Source organism: Tyto alba, unplaced genomic scaffold, assembly GCF_018691265.1.
Source record: "Tyto alba isolate M040663 unplaced genomic scaffold, T.alba_DEE_v4.0 Super-Scaffold_22, whole genome shotgun sequence".
NCBI classification, from domain to species: Eukaryota; Metazoa; Chordata; class Aves; order Strigiformes; family Tytonidae; genus Tyto; species Tyto alba.
Window position 1 is genome coordinate 21,579,306 of NW_024881296.1, and position 24,743 is coordinate 21,604,048.

At 36.2% G+C, this 24,743-nt stretch overlaps 1 protein-coding gene across 1 annotated transcript in view; it reads left to right on the forward strand.

The window, feature by feature from the left end:
- The window catches only part of CCDC170 (coiled-coil domain containing 170), a 46,509-nt gene that overhangs the window by 15,482 nt on the left and 6,284 nt on the right, over positions 1 to 24,743 (forward strand). Inside the window, exons 5-11 of the mRNA XM_042796126.1 lie at positions 1,746 to 1,931; positions 8,256 to 8,282; positions 12,091 to 12,408; positions 19,588 to 19,788; positions 21,566 to 21,739; positions 22,593 to 22,835; positions 23,702 to 23,938. Coding sequence (XP_042652060.1) covers positions 1,746 to 1,931; positions 8,256 to 8,282; positions 12,091 to 12,408; positions 19,588 to 19,788; positions 21,566 to 21,739; positions 22,593 to 22,835; positions 23,702 to 23,938 — 1,386 coding nt within the window. The remainder of the gene's footprint in view (positions 1 to 1,745; positions 1,932 to 8,255; positions 8,283 to 12,090; positions 12,409 to 19,587; positions 19,789 to 21,565; positions 21,740 to 22,592; positions 22,836 to 23,701; positions 23,939 to 24,743) is intronic.

Here is a 24,743-nt window from a genome sequence, read left to right on the forward strand (position 1 = left end):
CAATTCAATAGAAGAATATTTGGTTGTCAAAGAAATAAAGCAAGTGATGAAGACTGGAATCTTTGTGTTAAATAATGATTTGCAGACAGTATTATCATTTAAGACAGGTTGTGGTGTTATGTTTTTTTTTTTTTTGTTTTCATATTGGGCTGATTTTCAAAGGTGCTGAATGCTAATAGACCTCAGTGAACTCAGTCTGCTCTTATCTGCATTAAATATTTTATCATCCTGCAGTTCCCAAGTACAGCCCTGATTAGATACTTGGTTGAAAGCTTTCCTGAAAACATTAACACTGGGAGTAGTCAGTAGGTGACCTATAAACTGTACCACTAGATCTTAACACTTATCTTGAGCTGACATACCATTAAGTAGAAACATTTGAAATGGCATACCCTAAACCAAGCCTAACTATGCCCTGTAAAAAAGTGCTGTAAATAACTGTGTGGTGTTTTTGAGACTTAATCATAAAACTTTATTATTTCTCTTCAGAATACTTCTGAACTTCTAAAAACTAAGCTCCATTTGGGAAAGGAAAATTGTTTGTATATTCCTTTAACCTTTATCGATGCTGCTGAAGGGCAATTTATCCAAATTTTATGCATTTTCTCGTGTTCTGTCTGGTCTTTGCTATCTCCATTTTTCTTCACTTGTGATCATACTAGGTATTTTGGGAAATTTCATTATATTCATACTATTGTAAGAGTTCTGGCTGTAAGGAATACTTCATAAATTAAGAATATCTAGGTATGTATCACTGATTTCTTAAAGTACTTGCCTTCATAATATTACAAGCACATTGAAATTGTAGTAGATACTCTAACAAAACTTAGCTACTTGTCATTAGAGGCAAAGATGTTTGTATTAAGCTGTAACTCTTGCTTTAAATTAAGGAAATAACTGGAGTTTAAAAACAACTACATGTTGACATCTTGTTTTAACAATGTAGTAATAAATCTAGTTGGGAAATCTAATTTCTGCTGAAAACTTTGTGCATTAGGAAAACTTAGAAATTTGTTTTCCTGTTTAAAGTCATGGCATGTCTGTTTAATTTCTTTTCCACATTGCAGTTTTATTTAAGACAGAACTGATCTAGCTTATTCTTAGCAAATATCTTGCCAGTAGGAGTTGGGATACATTTTTTACCTTATGTACTCTTTAAAGTGCCTGTGTTCATCCATTCCATGTCTTGAAAATAGCATAATGTACCAAACCAGCCCTAGAATCCTGGAAACAATTCCTTTTTCCAAGGTGTCTGCTGCCCTTAAATATGCTTATGAAATGGCTGTTACTAACTCAAATTTCCCTAGGTCTAAAAAGTTTCAAGCATAAAATGCAGCTTTCAATTTTTCATTCCAAATGAGAGGCATAAATCTTAACAAGCCAAGCTGAAATGATCTGTTTTTCACATGAAGTTAGCTACATGATTTGTTTTCATTTTCTGACCTGCTTCATGTCAAGCACAGATATACAGCTACAGTAGCTCTCCACCTGTTTAATAGATCACAGAGATTGTGTGGGAGAAAATCTGAACCACATTAAGGTGTGGGTTTCTGGTGGGAGTATGGTTCTCATTTTAATTGTCCTCCTACTCTTTTTAAAAAGGATTAGTAGAGTGCAATTATAAATCTGACCTAGGAGTCACTAGAAACATCATGTCTTTATTGGGATAGGAGCAGGTATACTGGGATGAATAGATGTCATTAAGTGCTTCAAAAAAATTACTAATATTTGATTTATTTCTCTAGGTCTCTGAAATATGTAAAGAAAATCTGATGCTAAAAGACCAGGTTGCTACTCTTCAAGAAGCTATCAATGTCCATGAGATGGAGTCCAAAGCTAGCAGAGAAACTATCATGAGGCTTGTTTCAGAAGTGACCAAGGAGCAGAAAAAAGCAGCAGGATGCTATCATGACATGGAAAAACTTAGTAAGGTACATAATTGCTTGACATGTATATTTGCCTAGTTTTCAAACGTTTTCTTGGCATTTCAAATTAATTTTCAATAGGAGTTGTGTGAGCAAAACTGCTTCTGAAAGACTTCTGGTGATTAGGGTCTTTCCTAAAGAGGACATTTTTCTAGGGTTATTCTCAACTTTTTGAAAGCTTCAGAATATATGGAGATTAAACAGTAATATAATGTAAAATAGATCTGATTTAGATTTGATGTCTTCCGATGATGCTTGCAAATTCATATTTTTGATGCCTTTTTCACTCCCCTGGCGTTACATTTTTCCTGAACAGAAGACCACCACCACACACTTTAAAGGATATAGTGTTCCAATTTGCTTGTAGGCAAAATACTTAGGACATGAGAAATAGCTGACAGTGTGCTCTGGAGAAGAAAGAATTTGTTGTGGGGAAGATAAATGTTAAGTACCACAAGGGTCATAAATTTTACTTACTGTTGAAAATACTTCTTACCAAGTCGAGTAAAATTTTCTAAGATTCAAACGGTACTGAGAGAGAACCTGCACCAAAAACCTAAACAGGTCCTTTCTGAGAACATTTTGTTCTCATACTTTACTTCAAATACAGGTGTGTGAATAAGAGCAGAGAGTAGTTTGCTCAGTAAGCCAGAATCAGGAGATGTTTTAAACCAAGGGCTTCATTTGTGACTTGTTTTGCAAGTTTGCTCTGACTGCCGAAACATTTCCAAAGTTGAGCTAGTTTTATGAAAAATATTTTCCTATCGTTATTGTGCACATGCCAAATACATAATTTATTTAACCTATTTTACAGAAATGTCTTGCTAAATTATTAGCATTCCCTTTCAAGGAAGCCTTGTGTCATCAGGGCTTATCTAGAGGCTGCAGATTCCTCCAGTGCTATTTCAGTTTAGCTGCTTAAATTTGCAGATACTGACTAAATCTGTTGAGAAGATTTTGCAGTCACAAAAGTGTATTAAGAAATTCATTATTGAAAAATAATTGAATAAAAAAATCAAAAATGCTTTAAATCCACATACCTAAAGGAGGATGCATGGTATCCCCTGCTCCCCTGATGGGTGTCTTATTAGGTTACAGGAAGGGCACCAGTGGTGTAAAGTCAGTTTGACTTTGTTATATACTTTGCTGCACAGCTTAAGCACATAAACAGTATTGCATATGTTGTGACATGCTCCTCTGTGAAGGCAAAAAGCAGAAATCCATACTGTTCCTGTGCCCAAAGGAGCACACACATGGTGGTGTGTTTCTGCATTGTTTTCTGAGCTTTAATGAACAGAATTGCCTGTAGCAGAGTTTAGCCAACACAGGCTGAGTACCAGTAACTCTTGTCTGTGATTGCCTGAAGCCCCCAGGGCCAAACATATTGGCCATCTTCTGTATTACAGGTTGACATGGTGGCCTGTTTCTCCCAGTTTTGTCTCAAAATTCTTCCTAAGTGTGTAGAGGCCATCACACTGTTCTTTCTGTCAGTCTTCTCCAGCAAGCCTCAGCCACCATACTGTTTCTTGCCACCTCTTTGAATCATTGCCAGTTTTTCTTGCCAGGTAGTTCTTTGCTCCTGCCCCTTGGCATTTCTATGAATGCCCTCTCTTGATCAGGTGCCTTTATGTCCCAGGAGGAGGCAGCTATCTAATGATCAATTAAGCAGATTGTAGTTTCCAAAATTTTTGATGAAGAAAATGAAAGCCAGCTGGTTACATTTTAAAGTTAATATGTGAAAGTAATTCAGAATGTTCTTTAGTATATTTGATACTTGAGTATTTATTGCAGTTTTCTGGTTTTCATTTGAGGAGCATTAGCAAGTGAAAAATAATTTTATCTGTTCCTGTCTCAGCCTCACTGCATCACAATAGCAAATAGCAAACAAGAGAAACTAATACAGTCTAGAAACTAATATAAATAACAAAAGCAAGCCACCAAACTGTTTTTGTTGTACTGTATTACTTTTCTTTTGAAATTTTGAACTTCTCAAATTTCTGACCAAATATTGCAAGGGCTTGCTCCTGGAATTCTGTAAATATTGTGCATACCTTTATTCTGGCAGTGCTGGATATCAAATTTGCATTTGATGGAAAATAACTTTTAAATGCTGCCCAGATTACTAGACTGAGAATCAGAATACCTATTCTTTATTTCCGTATGTCCAGACAGTGATTATTGACTATGATAATCATAATTACAGAACCATAACATACTTTGAGAATGTCTGTAGGTCCTTGAAAATGTCTTATTTGGTCTATCCAAGTTTCTTTCAAGTATTTAATAAACTCCCATATGATATTTATTTAAGGTACAGAAGAAGATGCATATATTGTTCTTCAAGATGAATTGCCTTCTGTACAACACTGCCATTGATGAAATGCAAGTAGTAGTAAACTGGCTGGTTCTATTTCACAACTTTGCTGATGATTCAACCTGGAAATATTTGTGATTCCTTCCGAAGTGTTAATTTAAACATCTGTTTTTCAAAGATGTGCACCACGCAATGTCTTTAAAGAAATGTAATCAAGTAATTTTAATTAATATAGATGTATCTGCATGCACCACTGATGCAAAAGTAACCAAGAAAATAATTGTCAGTATTCAATACCGACTTGTATTAAATTGTTAATAATAAATAATATTTATCAAAGTAGCATTTAATCAGTATAAATTTATTAAAATTATTTGATTTTATGAACACATAGTTAATTACAATGTAAACTTATTATTTAAGGAAATTTATTAAACTTAAGAAACATGGCTACAATTTGAATATATCCAATTACTTTCATTGTAGGAGACACAACCAAATGATTTTAGGTTTTTCTTATCTACATAGATAAATAAAGTAATGAGTTTCTCAGAAACTGCTTTTTTTTTTTTTATTTGTTTGTTGTTTATAAGCTGCCATTAAGAAAATCCATATTAGAGACAGGCTTCAGCAGACATCACAAATATTTCCAGGCTGACTTATCAGAGAAGACAGGAGATAAAAGCAAGCTAGTTTACAGTCCTTGCGGTATAATAGTAGTACCTGGAGAGGCGACTGGTATAAAAAATCATCTAGAAGACACCTGCATTCTCTTTTATACCTTATTATTATTGTTGATGTAAAGTGGGGGTTTTGTACATATATGTGTAACTGACTTAGTATATTGAGGACCTGATGCCGACTGAGGTGCGAGGATTAATAGAATCATAGAATAATTTAGGTTGAAAAAGACTTTTAAGATCTTCGAGTCCAACTGCAAATCTAATACTGCCAAGTCTACCACTAAACCATGTCCCTAAGCACCACATCTACACGTTTTCTAAATACTTCCAGGGATGGTGACTCAACCCTTCCCTGGGCAGCCTGTTCCAGTGCTTGACAACCCTTTCAATGAAGAAATATTTCCTAATATCCAAGCTAAACCTGTCCTATAGTCCAAATTGAGGCCATTTTCTCTTGTCCTATCACTTGTTACTTGGGAGACCGACACCCACCTCACTACAACCTCCTTTCAGGTAGTTGTAGAGAGTGATAAGGTCTCCCCTCAGCCTCCTTTTCTCTAGACTAAACAACCCCAGTTCCCTCGGCCGTTCCTCATAAGACCTGTGCTCTAGACCCTTCACCATCTTTGTTGCCTTTCTTTTGTCACGTTCCAGCACCTTAGCATCTTTCTTGTAGTGAGGAGTCTAAAACTGAACCCAGTATTTAAAGTGTGGCCTCACCAGGGACAAGTACAGGGAGATGATCGCTTCCCTAGCCCTGCTGGCCACAATATTTCTGATACATGCCAGGATGCTCTTGGCCTTCTTGGTGACCTAGGAACACTGCTGGCTCGTATTCATCCATCTTTTGACCAACACCCCCTGGCCCTTTTCCACCAGCAGCTTTCTAGCCACTCTTCCCCAAGCCTGTAGCGTTGCAAGGGGTTGTTGTGACCCAGGTGCAGGACCTGGCACTTCACCTTGCTGAATTTCATACAATTGGCCTCAGCCCATCGATCCAGCCTATCCAGATCCCTCTGTAGAACCTTCCTACCCTCAATCAGATCAACACTCCCATCCAACTTGGTGTTGTCTGTGAACTTACTGCGGGTGCACTGTATCCCCTCGTACAGATCATTGATAAAGATATTAAACAGAACTGGCTCCAATACTGAGCCCTGGGGAACACACCTTGTGACTGGCTGCCAACTGGATTTAACTCCATTCACTACCACTCTTTGAGCCTGGCCATCCAACCAGTTTTTTACCCAGTGAAGAGTTACACCCACCTGAGCCATGATCAACCAGATTCTCTGGGAGAATGCTGTGGGAAATGGTGTCAAAGGCTTTACTGAAGTCTAGGTAGACAACATCCACAGCCTTTGCCTCACTACTATGCGAGTCACCTTGTCATAGAAGGAGATGAGGTTATTCAAGCAGGACCTGCCTTTCATCAACCCATGCTGACTGGGCCTGATTTCCTGGTTGTCCTGTATGTGCCAGGTGATGGCCCTCAAGATGAGCTCCTCCGTAACCTTGTCCAGCACTGTTATCAGACTGACATGCCTGTAGTTCTCCAGATCCTCCTTCTGGACCCTCTTGTAGATGGGCATCACATTTGCTAACCTCCAGTCCATTGGGACCTCCCCAGTTAGCCAGGACTGATGATGAATGGTGGAAAGTGTCTTGGTGACCACTTCTGCCAGCTCCCTCAGTACTCTTAGGTGGATCCCACCTGGCCCCATAGACCTGTGTGTGTCTAAGTGGTATAGTAGGTTGCTACTATTTCCCCTTGGAGTATGGGGGCTTTGTTCTGCTCCCCATCCCTGTCTTCCAGTTTAGGGGGATGGGTACCCCAAGCATAATGGGTCTTACTATTAAAGACTGAGGCAAAGAAGACATTAAGCACCTCAGCCCTTTCCTCATCCTTTGTCACTGCTTCCCCTCTCATCCAATAAAGGATTATGATATAAGTTCAAATAACCTTTTCTGGTCTAAAAACCCTCTCAAATTATCTATCTTAAATACTCTGCTCTTCAAAATAGATGAAAGCCCAAAATCCTGAAGTTTCATCTGGAAGTCTAACAAGTGCATTGGTTAATATGTGGCTGCTCAAAGAAATAAAAGGGAGGAGAAGGACTTGTGGTTGTGACAGAGGTTGTAGAGTGATAGATGCTGTTGAAGGACACTAATTATGCAGTAATCATGCAGTAATCTTCTACATCAGGACAAATAATTGTTGTCTAAGATGTGTAAGCGGCCAGTAGCTGGTGTGTGGGCAAGCTCATAGAAATACTTTTGGTTGTATACCTTCTTAGCTTACATCAGTCTGGAACTTTCTGATTCAAAGGCTGCCTTTCTTTGTTAACAGTTGATGCTGTACTCTATGATACAGTATGAATATTCCACAGAAACTCTCATGAAAGCCCTTTAGAAAATGTCCCTGTTGTTATTACTGAATTTTGACCAAAAATAATCAGTAATTCCTCTAGTTCTGTATGTGGAACCGCTATATTGCCAACGTCTAGGTAAGGATCTGGACATTGTCTCTATGTGTCTGTTGCTGTTAAAGATCTGAACTCTCTGGGCAGAGTCTCAGCTGTCTCCTGAGCTTTCAAGCCTCCATCCACCTTCTTACAACGTTGTACTTTTCTTTAGTTCACTGGAAGTGAAAAACTTGCATTTAATTTCTCTGCTAAATTTTTTGCTTTTCCTGTAGCAAATCCTCAGTTTCATATTTCCATAAATTCCTGATTGAACTTACTACATTATTTTTAAATCTGAGAAAAAATTGTCTTTACAGTAAGCATAATAATGTCACTGTTACTAAAAGTGTCTTTGAATTTCTTTTCTTTTGTTCTGTAAACAAAACAGTGGGATCTTGACTCCACAGATTTCACTGAAACTTTTCTCACCAATTTAGGTGGGAATGGGATTTCCCCTAGAATATGTTAGGTGCAAAGCTGATATCAAGTATGAAAATAGCTTTCATAAGAGTAATCTCTCTTACAGTTTTTCTGCGAAATTAATAATTTTATTTGACATTTTAAAAAATTGGATGCAGTGTGCACAATTGATACAATGTATTTTAATAACAGAACTTAAAAATTATTGTACTTTTGGTGGATAACATCTCCAAGCATACACAGTTGAATCAAAAGATCAAGCTATAAAATAAAGAACTGCAAGCCTGTTGATGTAGACCTGTTGTGTTTTCTCTGAATCTGCTTCACCTGTGCTGCTGGTTTTTTTGTTTGTTTCATTGGGTGGTTTTGATTGTTTGATTGTTTTGAGGTTTTTTGTGTTTTTTTTTTTTTTGTTTTTTTTTTGTTTTTTTTTTTTTTTTTGCTTTAGGAAGAGAGAACCAGAGGCTCTGGAAAAGTGAGTTTGACCATCTTAACCACTTTGGAGTAGGTAGTGTTCACTCAGACATTCTAAAGTAGTTCAAAGTGGAGATAGATTAATTATTAGTTATAGTATGTAAACTGACTCTTCAAACTGCCTCAGAAATAGTGACTAATTTGAATAGTATCCACTTTTAAAAAAATCATTATTGGATGAAATGACAGACCAACAGACCTTACAGAGGTATAGGACATGTTAGTTGAAATTTTGAGCAATATGAAATAATACAGTATATTAAGGAAGAGTTATCACAGCTTAAAAAAATGCATTGTAGATATTGAGATTAATGGTGTGAAGATATGTATTAATAAGTGTTATTACTTAAAAGATCTTATCCCTTCTCGTTTCCTCTCTTTCATTTGTCTGTCTCTTTAATGTAATTGTATCTCCCTCATTTTGTTTTGCCATGTTAAATACAGCTCTTCTAGATGTTCCTTATAAAAAGAGTCCTTATCTTTCTCTGCTGAAAAGAAGAAGTAATTTTCCCCACCTGTTACAGCTTCAATGCGTTTTCTCTGAACATAGCTGACCTAATACAGAACACATGATTTCTCATGAGGGAGGCCTTGCTGGTGTTTTGTGCAATGGTTTGTGTACTCTTACATCTTCTCTAGTCTAGTGCAGGCAGGGTGCCAGTGGGTGAGTGTGGGTGGGCTGTGTCCCAGCCTGAATGGGTAACTGTAAGTATGGCACTGTGTTGTATAAGCCCTTTTGTTCTGGTCTCAGGTAGCTGAAGAACCTTTGGTGCTGCTTTCTATATCCTCAGATGAGCATGGCCATGGTAGATCTGCTGCACCTCTGATGTCTAACATGCATGCCATTGACCCACCTAATGTCTAATTCTGTTTTCTTTGAACATAATTTTCCATAATTATTTCTGTTTTCAAAATTTGTTGTTTGTCAGGGTCAAAAAAGATACCCAACACTACAAGCTGCATAGCAAACCCTTCATATGATCATGGGACATTAGCCATAAAAGTTGAGGGACTAACACGAGCTGTTGCAGTTCCATCCTTTCAGTCTTCTGTGGTGGAAATCATTTTATCTGCCTGCTCTCATCACTTAGGCTCTTAGGGGTTTGCTTCTAGTCAGGATACCACCTTTACATGTCACAGTCTCTAAATTTCCAGATACTGTTCAATGCTTAGGCTGACTTTGTTGAAGATAACCAGTGTAAATGGTCTCCATTCAAGAGAGGTTTCAAGGAGGATTGTTTGAGTTTTTAATGGTTTGAGTTTTACGGCTTTTAATTCTGTAAATTGCTTGGGTTTGTGGTTTTTTTTTTGTTTGTTTGTTTTGTTTTTTTGTTGTTAATGTTTGGGCATCAACAGGCTTGAAGTTCTTTATTTTATAGCTTGATCTTTTGATTCAACTGTGTGTGTTTGCAGATGTTTACAATTTGAAACAAGATTCTAATTAGGTAGGCTCCCTGGTACTGGCAAACTACTTTTGCACTGCCTTTCTGAAAGAAAAAATACACTGTTGAAAACTGTAATTGAAATAAATTACTCTATTCTTTACCATAATTACCATAATGTAATTTTAAGCACAGGTGAGAATTTTCTATTAATAGGACTTATTTAGAATAAAAAAGAGAAAATGGCAAGGAATCATGCCAACGTTTGTTTCCAGGAGAGTTCTACAGTTACTTTAGAAAGGGGTAGTAACAAATAATTTGCTAAATGACAGGGTTTGTTATGGTTTGTTTTCATTTATGTGTTTGCATGTTTGCCTTTTTGAAGCTATTTAAAAATGTTAGTATTTTTGGTATTGTATGTTTATATTTTATTTCCAAGGTGCCTCCCAAACTCCTTTTTCATTCATCTTCACTGCTGACCTATGTAAATACTCCCAGATTTACTACTTGATTGGCTTCTATTTCTTTAATACAGATGACTTACTGTGCTACACAACAAGCACACATAGACCCTGAGAGACCCTGAAGTGGTCATCATATTCACAGCTGCTTTGGGAACAATTCTTTAACTCCAGTGTACACAATCTTAGTTCATATCAATCCACCTACTGATTCTCTACTGAACAACTGAAACTTCCAGAGAAATTCAATCACTCTCTATAAATATGCCATCCTGTGGCATAATTTTGTGTCTTGTGTGAAGTAATATTCTTTCCCGTTTGTTCCTATCAATCAGATAATACCCCGAGGAATGAAGACTTAGTCTTTGCTATACTTCTAGTTGGTTTCACTGTATATTTTTGGTTTCACTGCAAGTTTTATTCTTGTATATGAAGGTATAAGCACTCTTAATATTAGTATTATGGGTAAAGGAAAGGTTCACAAGTGTCTGAATGAGAGAGATGATTTTTTCTTTATGTTTAGATGGGTTATTTTTCTTTTATTTTTCTATCATCATTTGTTTTTGCATCATGGATCAGGATACACAGTTCTGCCTGTCTGCTTTGTCCTGTTGGGTCAATATTTTCTGTACAACTGATGTAGATATATATGTACTGGCTATTTTTAATTCTTTCCAAACTGAGTCTTGATTCATCGAAAGATAAAGGGAAAATAACTTTTAAAAGCTCTGGGCTTAGAAAGAAAGGATCATGGGTGTCAGGGGTTGAATAAGAACCATGACAAATTGCTAAAGATCTGAGGATGTCCCTGAGCAGTAAATCCTATGGGCTATTCACCAGGTGGCCTTTTCTTAGAGTATTCTGTCTCTCTACCAAAGACAACATTGTCTTTGAGTGTATTACTTCTGAAATACAAAGGACTGACTTAAAAAAAAAAGAAAAAAAAGAAAAAAAGTTACAAGGATATTTCCCTGGTAATGCTTCCTCACACCAACAGCCCAGCTGAGCAGCAGGTGGCAGCAGTTGTAGGCTCTGTGGAAGGACACATAGATTTTAATCGACTTTCTTCTATTTCTCAGGCAAATTTGACTTTATGGTAATAGGAATTTTGCTTTCTTCAGAAGATGACATAGCTCAGAATAATTCCCTTTTTCAATTTTTTTCTGAGTGTTTCACAGTCTAAGGATTTGTTATTTGAGGTGAAATTGGTATTTGCACCTTCTTTTATGCTGTCTTAACATCATCATTTTTTTTTTTTTTTTTTGTTTGGCCCCTCACTCCCCATTCCTGTGTATAAATAATCTCAAGAATTTTTGTCACATTCAGTCAAGGTCATCTCAGGGATCATCTCTAATTCTGCTCTCAACACCATATGCAAAGAGTTTGTATGTATTTTGGTCAGTCCTGAATTGGTCAGGCAATTGGACTAGATGATCATTGTTAGGTCACTTCCAACTGGAATGTTCCATCCCATCCCATCCCATCCCATCCCATCCCATCCCATCCCATCCCATCCCATCCCATCCCATCCCATCCCATCCCATCCCATCCCATCCCATCCCATCCCATCCCATCCCTTCTTTCCCCTCTGAGGTGTAGTACTTTAGCTTTATTTGTGTTACGTCTTGTTCACTGTTTTCTAAATTGTATTATCTGAATTAAAAAATAAAGTAGCAATAGTTTTACAATAAAATTTTTTTTTTGTTTATCTGCAAATTTTATTAATGTATTACATCTTGCAGGCCATTGCAAGAGGTTAGTCTATTGTGTGATTACAGCAGGCTTTGGGCTTTCATCAATTTCAGTGGGAGTTCTATGAAGCCCTGATGTTGAGCCCATATGAGCAATATGGGCACTAATTTCTCTATCTGCAGTACCTGATTCTGAGTTATTCCCTGCTTTGTGTGTGGAGAGGAGGGGTTCCAACAAATTTTAAAAGTCCAGTTTAATCTTTCATGTATTTTAGGATCTTGACAACGCTATAATAGGGAAACAGAGTTTGGAGATGGAGATCAGAAACCTCCAAGATAAACTGACTGCTAACCAGAAAGCTTTGGACACCTCAAAATGGGAACTGCACAATCTGAAGAAATCTTCCAGTGAGCTGGATGGAAGCTTGAAGAGCAGCAGAGAAGAGGCCAGGACTGCTCAGAGCTCTTTAGTGGCTTTTAAAGAGCAAATTGCTACCCTACTCAGCAGTGGACCTGCAATAGTTAAACCTTCTGAGAAGGCCATTTTGGAGAAGATCCAAGAAATAAATTGCAAAGAGGAGAGTAAAGAAATAGTAAGTCAGCAGCTATTGCACTTGCCCAATGGGTGTGTGTGTGTGTATTCTCTTTGGATCCTTTTTCATTTTATTAATGTTAGAGTGTTGGTTCCTTCTTAGGTTTTGAAATTACAGAAACCTTTAATTTTGTTGTCTATTGATTTGAGATAATAGGTGAAAAGCATCTATGTTTTATTAAGCAGGAAGAGGTCACAAATTAAATTAATAATAGATGCTGTTAACAAGAAAAGACATGGAATGATCTTTCAGTTAAGACATTGAAATTTGGTTTCAGTACTACTTAGCGGACATCAAAAGTGTCTGCGTGGTCGCTATGATTTAATGGAACATAGGAACAAGTATGGATTTGCTGCTACAATAGTGAGTTCAAGGACTGACTTATTTCTCAAAGCAGACATAATTAATGGGTTGCCGCAGGCAACTTCTTTCCCTCCAATCTTCAAAACCTGCACCTAAAAAGACGAAAGCATTTTTACACTTGAACATTGTTGAAACCATAACCATTCACCATCCAGGAGAAAAAGGCAATAGAAAGGCAGTGGGGTATTCTAATATTAGCTCTGGCTCGAGGTGTTTCGGCTGGTAGTGTTTGCAAAGGTGTGTTTGCATGTGCAGGTAGAGAAGGGACAGCTCGGGAGGAAGGCGACCCAGAATACAGTTTGACCAATTTCAGCATCCCAACACAGCACTGAAGTTTCTCACTTGATTACATAGGCATATATTATTTTTCTCAATGAGGACTATTATATAATTAAAAGCCATACAGTAACTCAAAAGCTGTTTTCATGGAGCCACTGAAAACCAACTTCTGTGTCCTTGCCAGATTTTAAGATTCTAGCATCTCCTGTTGATGTACTAGTTTTATATGTTAGCAAATGTTTGTGTATCCTGTCCAAGATTGGAAATAGCTCTTGAAAATATCCCTGTGCATTTTGATTAAATATTTTGTTAAAAAATACAAAACAGCTCCCTTATACCTTAGTTTGAGAGTTAATATGCCAAATTTCAATGAAAACAAGCTTTGTGAATAATATTAACATTTGAAAGTGATTCACTGAAGTGGAAGTGTGGGAGCAATATTTTTATTCTATTAAATACATATACAAATATATTTTAATATAGATTTAATATACATCAAAATATTTCCATGTAAATTAAATGTAAATTATTTTATATTTATATTATATTAATATAATATAAAGATAATATATAATAGAAATATTAGATAAATATAAATATATAAAGATTATGTTATATAAACATCTAATATAAATATTAGATAAATGGTATATATAAAAATATATCTAAAATCTAATATAAATATAAATTATTTTATATTCATATTATATTAACATATTAATAAAATAGAAATACAATATTAAAATATATTAATACTAACATATTAAATATATTGTATATATGATACACATATTAAATAGAAATATAATATTTTTACACATATTAATTATTATTTAAAATAAGAATATTTCAATATATATTAAATATATAAAATACATATATAAAAATATATTTTTAATATAGAAGCTCTTTACAGTTTTGCTGTATGTCATGGAGTGTTGTCTCCATAAGCAAAATGTTTTCAAGTTGAAATCTAATGAGAATTTTATGTGCATGTGTGTTTGTACTACTTGGTGTTTTGGCATAGAGTACACTCTGTTGAGATGTTGATTATTTTGAGAACTGCTGAGAAAGAGAAATCTGAGTTGACTAGTAGCTATTGAGTAAAAAGCTTTTGCTCCTGGGAATGCTTTCAGGTGACTTGCTGCTTTTGTAAGATTCAGATATGGCTAAGTTGGTTTGTGTACTGCGTTGAGCAGCTGTTAGTGTCTTTGTGGATATAGCACAGTACATGCATAGTGCATTCTACTTATTTCAGTTCTTATTGTTCTTGACTTTATTCCTTAATATTAGCTTTACATGGTGGGTTTCCCACCTGATCATCCTGCAGACTGATAGTATTGCGGAGGATTCAAACTCGGTCTTTACTTTGTTGCAGGTACAAAACTTCCAGCTGTTTGAGAGGAATGTGGCTGGTTCTCCAACTAACAGCAATGATTTGAAAAGTCATGTTCTGTTAGAGAACTACTGTAAAGTATACAGTAATCAACTATTCTTTATCTAACCAGCTGTGATTATTCTTATTTTAGAGGTAAAGAAACTGATGTTCAGAAAACCAGGTGTTTTTCCATAACAGTGTTACGTTAATTTATTTTGGTGCTGTGCTCTAACCTCCCTCTCCCTCTCCCCACCTCCCCCAGAAAGACCTGTTGACTTTTGCAATGGAATATATCTCCCGTTTCCTCTTTTCTTTTTCTTCTTTTTTTTTTTTTTTTCCTATCTGAGCATGAAGACAGATTTGGTTTTCAGTATTATTGCTATTAAATTTAAATATATGTGCTAAACAGAAGCCTATATGTCTAAAATATAGCAGGTATCAACTCCAATCTGCCACTGCCAAAATCTGTGCTTTGGAACTAAGATGTTGGTTTTACAGTTGTCAGCTTTTGTTGGTTTATTTATATATAATAGAGGATCTGTGTCAGGTATGTCTGGCATAGCATTCTGCCTCTGCTAGCAAATACAAGAATGCTTGCTATACTTCTATCAGTATTCCACCAAAATACAAGTCCTTTCTAAAAAAAAGCCCTATGATTAGTTTTGTGAACTATTAGCTTTCAATTTTAATATTGCTTGGTGAATTTCATCATTGTAGTTGAATGATGAAGTTTTGTGGATCATTGTATTTGCTAATTATGTTAAGTGATGAAGCTTTAATGTTTTACTGCTGTAACTCACTTGGAAAAATTTATTTGCATGGCCTTGGAGTGAACTGTGTTACTAAAGCAGTGCAGGCATCTATTCTCAGAAGAGTTTCTGCTTTAAGATTAAGGGCTTTGAAATAACTAAGGTAAAATATCAATATTATGCACCTGTGAATCTGTTTCTAATAGAAAATAGAATTTTTCATCAAAAAGTTGTTTTACAGTGAACTGCTTTTCTTTCTGCAAATCAGAATTAAAAAAAAAAAAAAAAACAAACCAAAACATTTTCTAAGGTTCCATTTGTAAGGAATATACATGTTGGTATATATGTGTCAATCAGATTTCTGTTGCATCTCTGGGTGAATTTTTTTCCAAGATTTGGATATAACATCAGTGTTAGGATATGTATGATTTACTATCAGTTAATCAAGAAAAAAGTTATTTTCAGGTAGGATTTTTTACAGATTGTTCAGTAAACTGTCCAGTCTTAAGTAAAAGACTCACAGAATTGAGTCATTATGTTTCTTGGTGGGGTAAATTAGCCTGTAGTGTTGCTGGTGCCCACGCTAGCTTGTTTCAAAACAGCCCTTTGTGGCTGCAATCCAGCAGCAATGCTAGGACAGCCAGGGATGTGAACTCAGCAGCTGAGTGCCTTGCTGTTGGAAAATAAAAATGTGCTAATGAGTGTGCTAATGTGTAACAGGAAGAGGATTACAATTAGGCCTTTCCTTTCCCTGAATAAAGATTATTTCATTTCTGCCATGACATTGCGGCAAGCAACTTGCCTTTGCAAACCAGATTGGTGGGATCAGGAAAAGAATGCAAGAATCTGGGAGAAAGGACACTCCCTGGGTGTTCTGGATGCCTTCTTTAAACAGGTTTTGGTTTTTCATTTTTAAATGATGTCTGCAGCTCCTCTGGGAGTTTTGTGTATAGGATTGTATACACTAGACGAACCGGCAAAATGTTCATCTTTACATCCAAGCCCAGTCAGCTATGTCTGGCCTGCCTGTGCACATGCACCTGTCAAAAGGAGCTGTGAAAAGTTTAAATTTGAAAAGGCCTCTGAGGAAATTATTCACTGAAACTGCTGTAGTCAGATCTTCTGTGAAATCTGAAATGTTCTTGAAGATTATGTCTCCTAATTACAGTTATTTTGGTACCTGAAGGGCATCTGAGTTAATCATAGTCTGTATACTAGCCTTAGATTTAATATTAGCAAAAATTGTAATTTAATTAAAAAAAAATCAGCATATACTCTGATAGTGTCTAGGGATAGGTATTCTACTGCTGGATTAAGAAACTGTTTTGAGTCAGTGTCCTAATGATCTTTTCAGATATTATAGTAAGATGTGTATCATCTGAATATGTTTGGACAGCTCTTGGGTGTTTTGGTCATTTATTATTTGTAACATGCTGGAGGGGTTCACGGGCATCTGGAGTCCAAGCTGAGCAAACGTTCTCAGTTCACACAGAGCTCAGCCCTGGTTATGAGGTGTCTGGGTTTAGGTCCTTTCTGTTTGACAAGTTTTGTCGCAGATCTGTTGCAGCAAACTAAATTCATACGGCCAAAACTGTTTTTCTTGACTACCTACAGCTGATCTGATTATAAGTTATCTTGATTTTATCAGTTTTTGTCATTCCATATTAATATACAGACTCTTAAATGACAAAATTGATTAGTATCTACTACTGCTCCCATTAAAATCTCCTGTTATTCTAATTTCTTAATGATTTTTATGGCAATACCATAAAGGTGTATTTAGTTTCAGGGATTTATCTACTTTATCCTTCCAAACAAAATAATTGAGTGGAAAATAATTTGAGTTGTAATTAAGTGAAACGCAGAGTAATATGCGTACTGACTTAGGACTGACCAAGAAAGCCCCAACAAACTAGAATGTGAGAAATTATTAGGAAAAAAGTTGAGAAGAAAATGAAAACCATAACTATGCCACTGTGTAAATCCATGGCTGCTACATTTTGAGTAGCATACACAGTTATGGCAATGTCATTCAAAAAAATGGCCTTCAAAAAGTACCAGGAAGGGCCATGAGAGTGTCTAGAGGCTTCCATGCAAGGGAAGGCTCAACAGAGAAGAACTTTTCATCTTAGGATCGTGAGTGCAGTGAAGTAAAGTAAAATGCAAGTTGTAAGTGCCACGATAGGAGATGTGGCAGCTCTAATGCTTTTCAGCTTGTCAGGATCTTAAAAAAAAAATTGTACTAGTTATGCATGTCTGTGCATAAATGTATATATATAGAACAGTGGAAGTTTAAGATAACATCTTACCAAACCAGAACAGTATAGCTTATTGATTGTTGAGATAATACTGAGCAAATGAGAATAGCTAGTTATTATGTTGGTAAAGAGGGAAAAAAATTGTCATTATGATGTGAAGGACCTTGTAACTTTACCCTATACTCTGCTTTTTTGCACTCGTCCTAAGTCCTCCATGTGCCCAGCTCTGTGACTTTTGGGCTGTTGAGGGAAATGTGCTACCGGCGGCATAGCTGTAGCTTGTTTTCTGTTCTGGTGTGCTGTGTGGTGGGGTCTGGTGCTTGCATACGCCCTCTCCTTAGCACAATTAAAAAAAAAAAAAAGCCTAGCATGAGAGGAAAAAATGTTCAGAAAGATTTTACTGAGGGTTATTTAGTTGCATCAGGGATGAACTCTGCTGTCCCTGAAGTAGGGCCTGCCTCTGGAAATGAGTATTTGCAACTTCTTGTAGCACAAGTAATAAAGGGTCTTTTTTTTGAAATTATCTGATAGCCACATTAACATAAAAAACAGGAATTATTTTTTTACAGGCTGGCTGATTAAGCTGCACAAGTCATTGTCATGGGAAATTGTGGAGATCAGAACTGCAGGACCAAAAATGCAGCCTTTGTAGGTTGCTGGGTACAGGCATGGGTGGGTAATAAGGGTGCAACTCTATTTTAGGAAATCCTTAAATTGTTGATTGCCCCTAAGCCAGGGATGAAGCTTACTCCAGGATGTTCTAGAAGATAAACTGACGCCTTGGTGGTTTTGTGGTCTCACTTTCTGTGGTATGATTCCTCATCTTCTCATGTTTATGCATCTCTGAAGCCTGTAAAGCCTCACATGCTGGGCTGCACCCAGAGCCGCTCCACAGCCTGGTCAAGGGGCTCTGCTTTCTCCAGCAACAGTGCATCTCTGTGGGCACAAGTCACTGAAAGCTGTTGTTTTGTTTTGTTTTTGTTTTGTTTTGTTTTGTTTTTCTTTGTTTTGTTTTTCTGCTGAGTGATATGCAGAAAAGCATAAAATGTGTGTGTGGGTCCTTGCAGTTTTATTGTTTAGTGTTTTCTACCACTGTATGAGCAGCAGTAATTTCTCACTGTTTTTTAGGCAGGCTGGGTGTAAACTATTGTTTGTATTTAATTATTTAATTGCAGTCTGAGTTAGAAACCTTTCTGTGCCATTAAAATTAATGGGAGTTTTGTGTGTTTATTGTTCATTTTATTAACAGGAGGCAAACAGATGCTTAAAATGAGGACACTCCTTGGAGATGAGTGAACACTGAGTTAAAAATGCAACATAATTATGTAGCAAAATAATTATATGACAGTAAGAAGAAGAGAGAGGGAAAGAGAAAAGCAAGCTCTCTTTGGATATCTATCTTTAGATAGAACTGTCTTTCAGTATTTGGCAGCAGTGTAATCAGATGCTTTCAAGCATTTAATTTATAAGTAGTTTACAACTAAAATCCATTACATTATATGTAGGTGTTGCAAAATTAACAGTGTGGAACTAGAGGTGTTTTCAGAATTATTAGTCTAGTTTGTTATTATGAAATTTTATTCCTTTAGCCTTGGCTTTTGCTAGATTACAGATTTTTTTTTTTTTTTCAAAATCTTTTTGTTAAACACCCTTTAATGATTAACAGTCAGAAAGCACTCCTCTGACGTGTAATTATCCATACCTACATTCTCACTTACATGCTGCAGGTATTTTCTAAACAACGTATATATTTTTTCCAGTCAGTTCCTCGATAGACTAGTGATTTTACTGGCTTATTTTAAAGAATGTTAGTTGACTGCCAGGTGTTGCCAATTTGCTAACATCTTTGGAAAGTTTGTGTCTAAACTAGTTCATATTAATTTTTTATAGATATTAGCCTCTTTTAGTCAGTTGACTCATCTTAAATATGGTTTACGCTGTTCACTTGGGGGTGTCTCACATGTCACCACTTCTGCCATTTTCTCCTGGTCATTACAGTGGATTTTTATCTTTTTGTCTTTTTAAATGCATATATTTTAAAGATAGATATTTTACCCTCCTTTTAATAATTTGAGGATGCATCTTTTATATCTTTCTAACATTTCCACACCCACCTAACCCTATATGTTTTGTTTGTTTGCTTGCTCCTTAGGTGGTATCTCAGCTTGAAACCCAAGTAGCTAAATTGACTGAAGCTTTGGAACATCAGACCAATTTGTATCAAGAAGCTCTGGAGAGGAATAGGAAAGCTGAAAAATGTTCTGAGACTTTCCAGGATCAACTGAAACACTTGGAAGAGGAATTACTCTCTGTAGATCTGATGCAAGATGGTTTGAAGCTCGAGAAACAAAAAGTAGTTGCATGCATTTTTTTTCTTTTGCATAAAAGTCACTAAAGACAGGGATACAGCTGATTGTATTGCATTGATCAGATGGAGTATTACTTGCAGTACTGCAAGTAATGCAAATTAGCAAAGTCAGGCATCACGTAAGGAGTAGTAATATCTTTTCTTTGGCCAACAATTATAGTTGGAAAAAGTAGCTAAGCTTCTGAGTTTAAAGTCCATTTACTGTGGGGAGAATCCCAACAAAACAGATTAAAAGAAGTCTCTGTAAATATATCAGAGGTCCTTCATGGATTCTCTCATGTCAAAGCTTTCTCTGATCTCTCTGTCTTTCATTAATATAACATCTGGTCTGCAGTCTCTCAAGATCTTTCACTCCTTGGTTCTTTTATATGCTTAGACCGTCAAGGCTACTAGGATTTTTTAATTAATTGTATGAATGAACACACTGCTAGCCTATAACACATCTGCATACTAAGAGTTTGAAAAATGACATTGTACCTGGAAAGCTAAACCAGACATCCAATACAGCTAGGAAAGACAATGTTGTAGCACGTTACCAGACCAAGAGCAGTGCTTGGATATGTGAATTTGCAAAGAATCAACAATTTGGAGTCTACGATACAATAACTTTTATGAATGAAACATCCACCATATTGGGAGGAAACCAGAAAATGAAGCTGTTTCTTCCCCTCTGCTACCTCTGTGAAGAACATGTCATCCTAATTTCTTAATTTCTCTCTAGATCTTGCTGAAATAGAGAGGTTTTTGTTGTGATTTTTTTTTCCTGTTAATGAACAACTTCAGTGCTTTCTTTTGCTGCTATTGTTTTTAACTTTTTGAACCAGAAGCATCATGAAACAAAAAGAGATTCTTAATATGTTTTATCATCTTGGGCTCAAGCAACATTTATGGAACTAGTTGCTTGCTGCTCTTTTTTTTTTTTTTTTTTTTTTTCCCCCCATTGTTTCTTTGCAAAGATTATGGCCTGAAACAGAAGTAAGAGAAAATAAAGGCAAACATAGTTCTTAATGAGGAGGACAGCTTTGGATTTTGCAAGAGAGACTAATTGAGACCAGGGAACTAATGCAATTTTTAAAGAACTATCAAAGCAGGGCAAAAGGAGGAAAACCCAGATTAAATAACATTTGATATCTGTATGTGTTCACATCAGTAAACTGGATGGAGATGCAATTAAAATAATATTTAACGCAATTTGTAAACCAATAACTGTTATCTCTAAAACGTGTTGTTACAAAGAAGGGTGAAAGACTGACCATGTGTCTTCTCAGACTACATCAGATCTCACCCATGGCATCCCTGGTACCTGTTTTATCTGTTTGAGAGCTCACAGCAGTGGGCAATCACAGCATTTGCAACTAGTTGGGATGTAGAGGTCCTTTCTAACTTCTCTCTGCCAACGTGTGGTCGTGTAAAGCAGCAGAGCCACAGGCAGGAACTGGAGTCAGAAGCAGACACACATACTTGGTGCTGCTCTTACCACAGAGGAGCAAAGCACAATCTGGTCTTGCAAAGAAGATAAATACAGTAGGTTCAGGGATTTATGAACAAAAGAAATGTTGACTAAAAAAGGACAAATGGAGAATTTGCAATTGTGTCAGGAGCATGTACTATAAACATACCCATTCAGTACATTATTTCTGGTGGATAGTGGGCTTGGCTACGTATAGTTGGTTGCCTGTGTGGGGGAAATTGCTTTTAAATTGCATGTCAGGACTTCTAATGAGGTTTTATTACTCTTTTATTATTATTTTCCACATCTTAGTATCTGAAATTTCTGGAGCAACTTAATGAGAAGATGAAGCTGGATAGCCTAGCAGCAGAGGTTGGATTTGATATGAATGTCGATGCAATTCTAGCCCGGGTAGAGCAGTTAGTGAAACTGGAAGGTGATGCAGTGATTGAAAACAAGACTATGGCATATAGCCTGAGAAGGAAGGTAAGCAAAAAAGACATATTGTTACTTCTTGCTTCAAAGGTAGACATTGTTACTGCTATATTTCTGTAGTGGCTTGCTAGAGGCAGCAGATTGGAGCTTCATATATGTACAAGGAATTTTGAAGATTACCATTACATAAAAAGAAGATAGTAAATGTTTGCAAACTGTGCAAACAGACTGCGTATTACAACAAATAAACCCACCAATTGATTAAATACATGATACTGATTTTCAAAACTTCTTAAATAAATGTAGGAAGTTATGTATGTTTATGTGTATATATGTCTACTTTTTAATACACATTTATAATATACTTCTTTAAAAAACTACCATCAATATTTAAATCTAAAAGGATCTTCTGGGAAGGGGAGCATCTTACACCAAATTCTCTAGAAACTAGTAGGACATTGGTTGTACTTCACCAAGAATTTCAACGTTTCCAACAAGAACTGTGCTCCTTTAGGAGCAAATCTGCTAAAATTTGGACAGACACCCCTCTGCCATACTGTTATGACACAGTGAAATTTTCTGGTTTTAGGCTTATCAGAATGGTTTAAAGCTTAGAATTAGATATGTTTAAGGCTTAAAGCAGCATTGTATTTTTTCTGGAAGCAATTGTCTTTCTAGAAGGAAGTATATGTACGTTAATACTCCTCAGACTTTCCAGAGTAAAGCCTGGCAGCTCAGCTCAGGTAAACTGAAAACTGTTTATACTGCTTTACAGAGTTTTCAAGAGAGAAATAGGAGTTCAGGTTAAATATGCAACACGGCAATTAAATTTGAAAAAGAATCTGTGTAGTACTATTATCTTTCACATATATTTTTTCAAATATCCTTGTGTTTGGAAAACTAGTTGAAGACACAGAAAGAAAAACTTGAAAGCAAAGAGCTGCACATGAAACTTCTGCGGCAGAAAATAACCCAGCTGGAAGAAGAAAAGCAAGTAAGGACCGCCTTAGCTGTGGAGAGGGATGAAGCCAATCTCACTGTCAGAAAGTTACATAAAATGATAGAGAGGTTACAGAAGCAGCTTAATCTGGCAAGGGAAATGAATACTGACCTCAAAGCCAAGCTGTCTGAAACCAATGAACTTAAGGTGAGTTAAAATGTTACATTTATACTTCTATCCATTTTTCTATTCCAGCTCTATACAGCTGGAGTTCATTTACAATAAATCTGTCCGTGAAGAACTGCCCAAATCCATCTAGGTGGGGAAAGCAAATATAATATTACAATGTTTTGAGTATTTTGCAAGTTGTCTTGTTATACTAAGTAGCATCTGTAAAGTACAATATAAATTTTCAGGCTAGTGAAGAAAAATAACATATATGAATCCCTTTCTTTTCTGTTGATGTGGTTGTAATCTTATATTTTCCCATACATTACTCACAGATCTATCCTGATAGGTACTGGGGAGGGAAAGGGGTTTTCCGCATAAAATAGGCAACATGCTAAATTTTCATTGTTGCTGTTTTATTACGTTGCAGCAGTAATAAATTACCTGCTTTAACTCAGGTCAGTACCAGTTGTTTGCCACCGATAGAAGAAAGGAAGATTGATTTTATGTGATTTGTGTCTTGTGACTGATGGGGTGAAATAGATAAGTAGGTGCATGGTCCAACTCAACAACTTCCACCCGTAAAACATTTGTCAACAATTTTCACACTATTTTTCCAGGGTCTAGCAGAGAGTGAACTTTCACTGTGGTGTTTTGTCTGTCCAGTTACCTCTTTTCACAAAACATGTAGAGGATTAACTGTCTTTGAAACAAAAATCTTTTTCCTAGTTGAGTTGAGATTGGCATCTCCTTTAATAACTTTTCAGTTCACCTGTACATGTGATTTTGTCAAGAACGGATAAGAAACCACATTAAAGTGCTTACTCATGATTACTCCTGATATTTTTATTATTTGTTCATGTTAGATGAAAAAGTGTGACAAATTTAACATTATGTTATTGCAGATCAAAACTCTGGAGCAGAACAGAATAATAGAAGAACTCAATAAGTCTCAAGGCAAACTGGAAAGAATGAAAGAAAAGGCTGAGAAACAACTTACCTCTGTCAAATCAGAACTTCTCTTAAAGGAGCATAAAGCTGCTGAAGATAAAGAAAAAAACAAAAATATGTTAGAAGGAGTTACCAGTGAGATGAAGGTGCTTAAAACAACCCTTGCAGAATTAGCAAAAAGAGAGAGACAGGTAGGTGTATAGGCATTTGACAAGTGCTAACTGTCACTTAGAATATAAGAATGTGGTACAGGTGGAGCAGCTATCCAGTTGTGCTGAAAACTTTTGTGAACATTGTTAAACAAGGAAATTTTAGCTCACATTTGTGAACCAGACTGACAGTTGTGATTCTGAGAGGCAAAGCTGTTCTTCAAGTTATATATGCAAGTGAAGGAATAATAAATACAGGTATTGATTTATTTGTTCATTGCAAAATATTATATTACCTTTTGGAGAAGCATAAAAATGCTTTAAAATCCCAGTATCTTTTTAAGGTATGTTTTTTCCACAAAACTTACGTATAAAACTTGCCAACCACTTCCTGTTGTTTCTCCTCATCTGTCTCTTGCACTTTGTCCTTGCCAATTGTATGAGATTCAACAAGGCTAAGTGATAGGGCAAGAGAAAATGGCCTCAAGTTGCACCACAGGAGGTTTAGTTTGGATATTAGGAAATACTTCTTCACTGAAAGGGTTGTCAAGCATTGGAACAGGCTGCCCAGTCACCATCCCTGCAGGTATTTAAAAGACATGTAGGTGTGGCATTTAGGGATGTGGATTAGTGGTGGACTTGTCAGTGCTAGGTTAATGGTTGGACTCAATGATTTTAAAGGTCTTTCCCAGCTGAAATGATTCTATGTTACCATGTATAGGCCATAAAATAAAAAAAAATGTTGGAAAAGATCAGAAAAATAAAAATACGAAACAAACCAGACTTAATATTGAATGTAACTATTTTGGATTGATTTGTGACATATAACTATTACATTTTAGGTAAG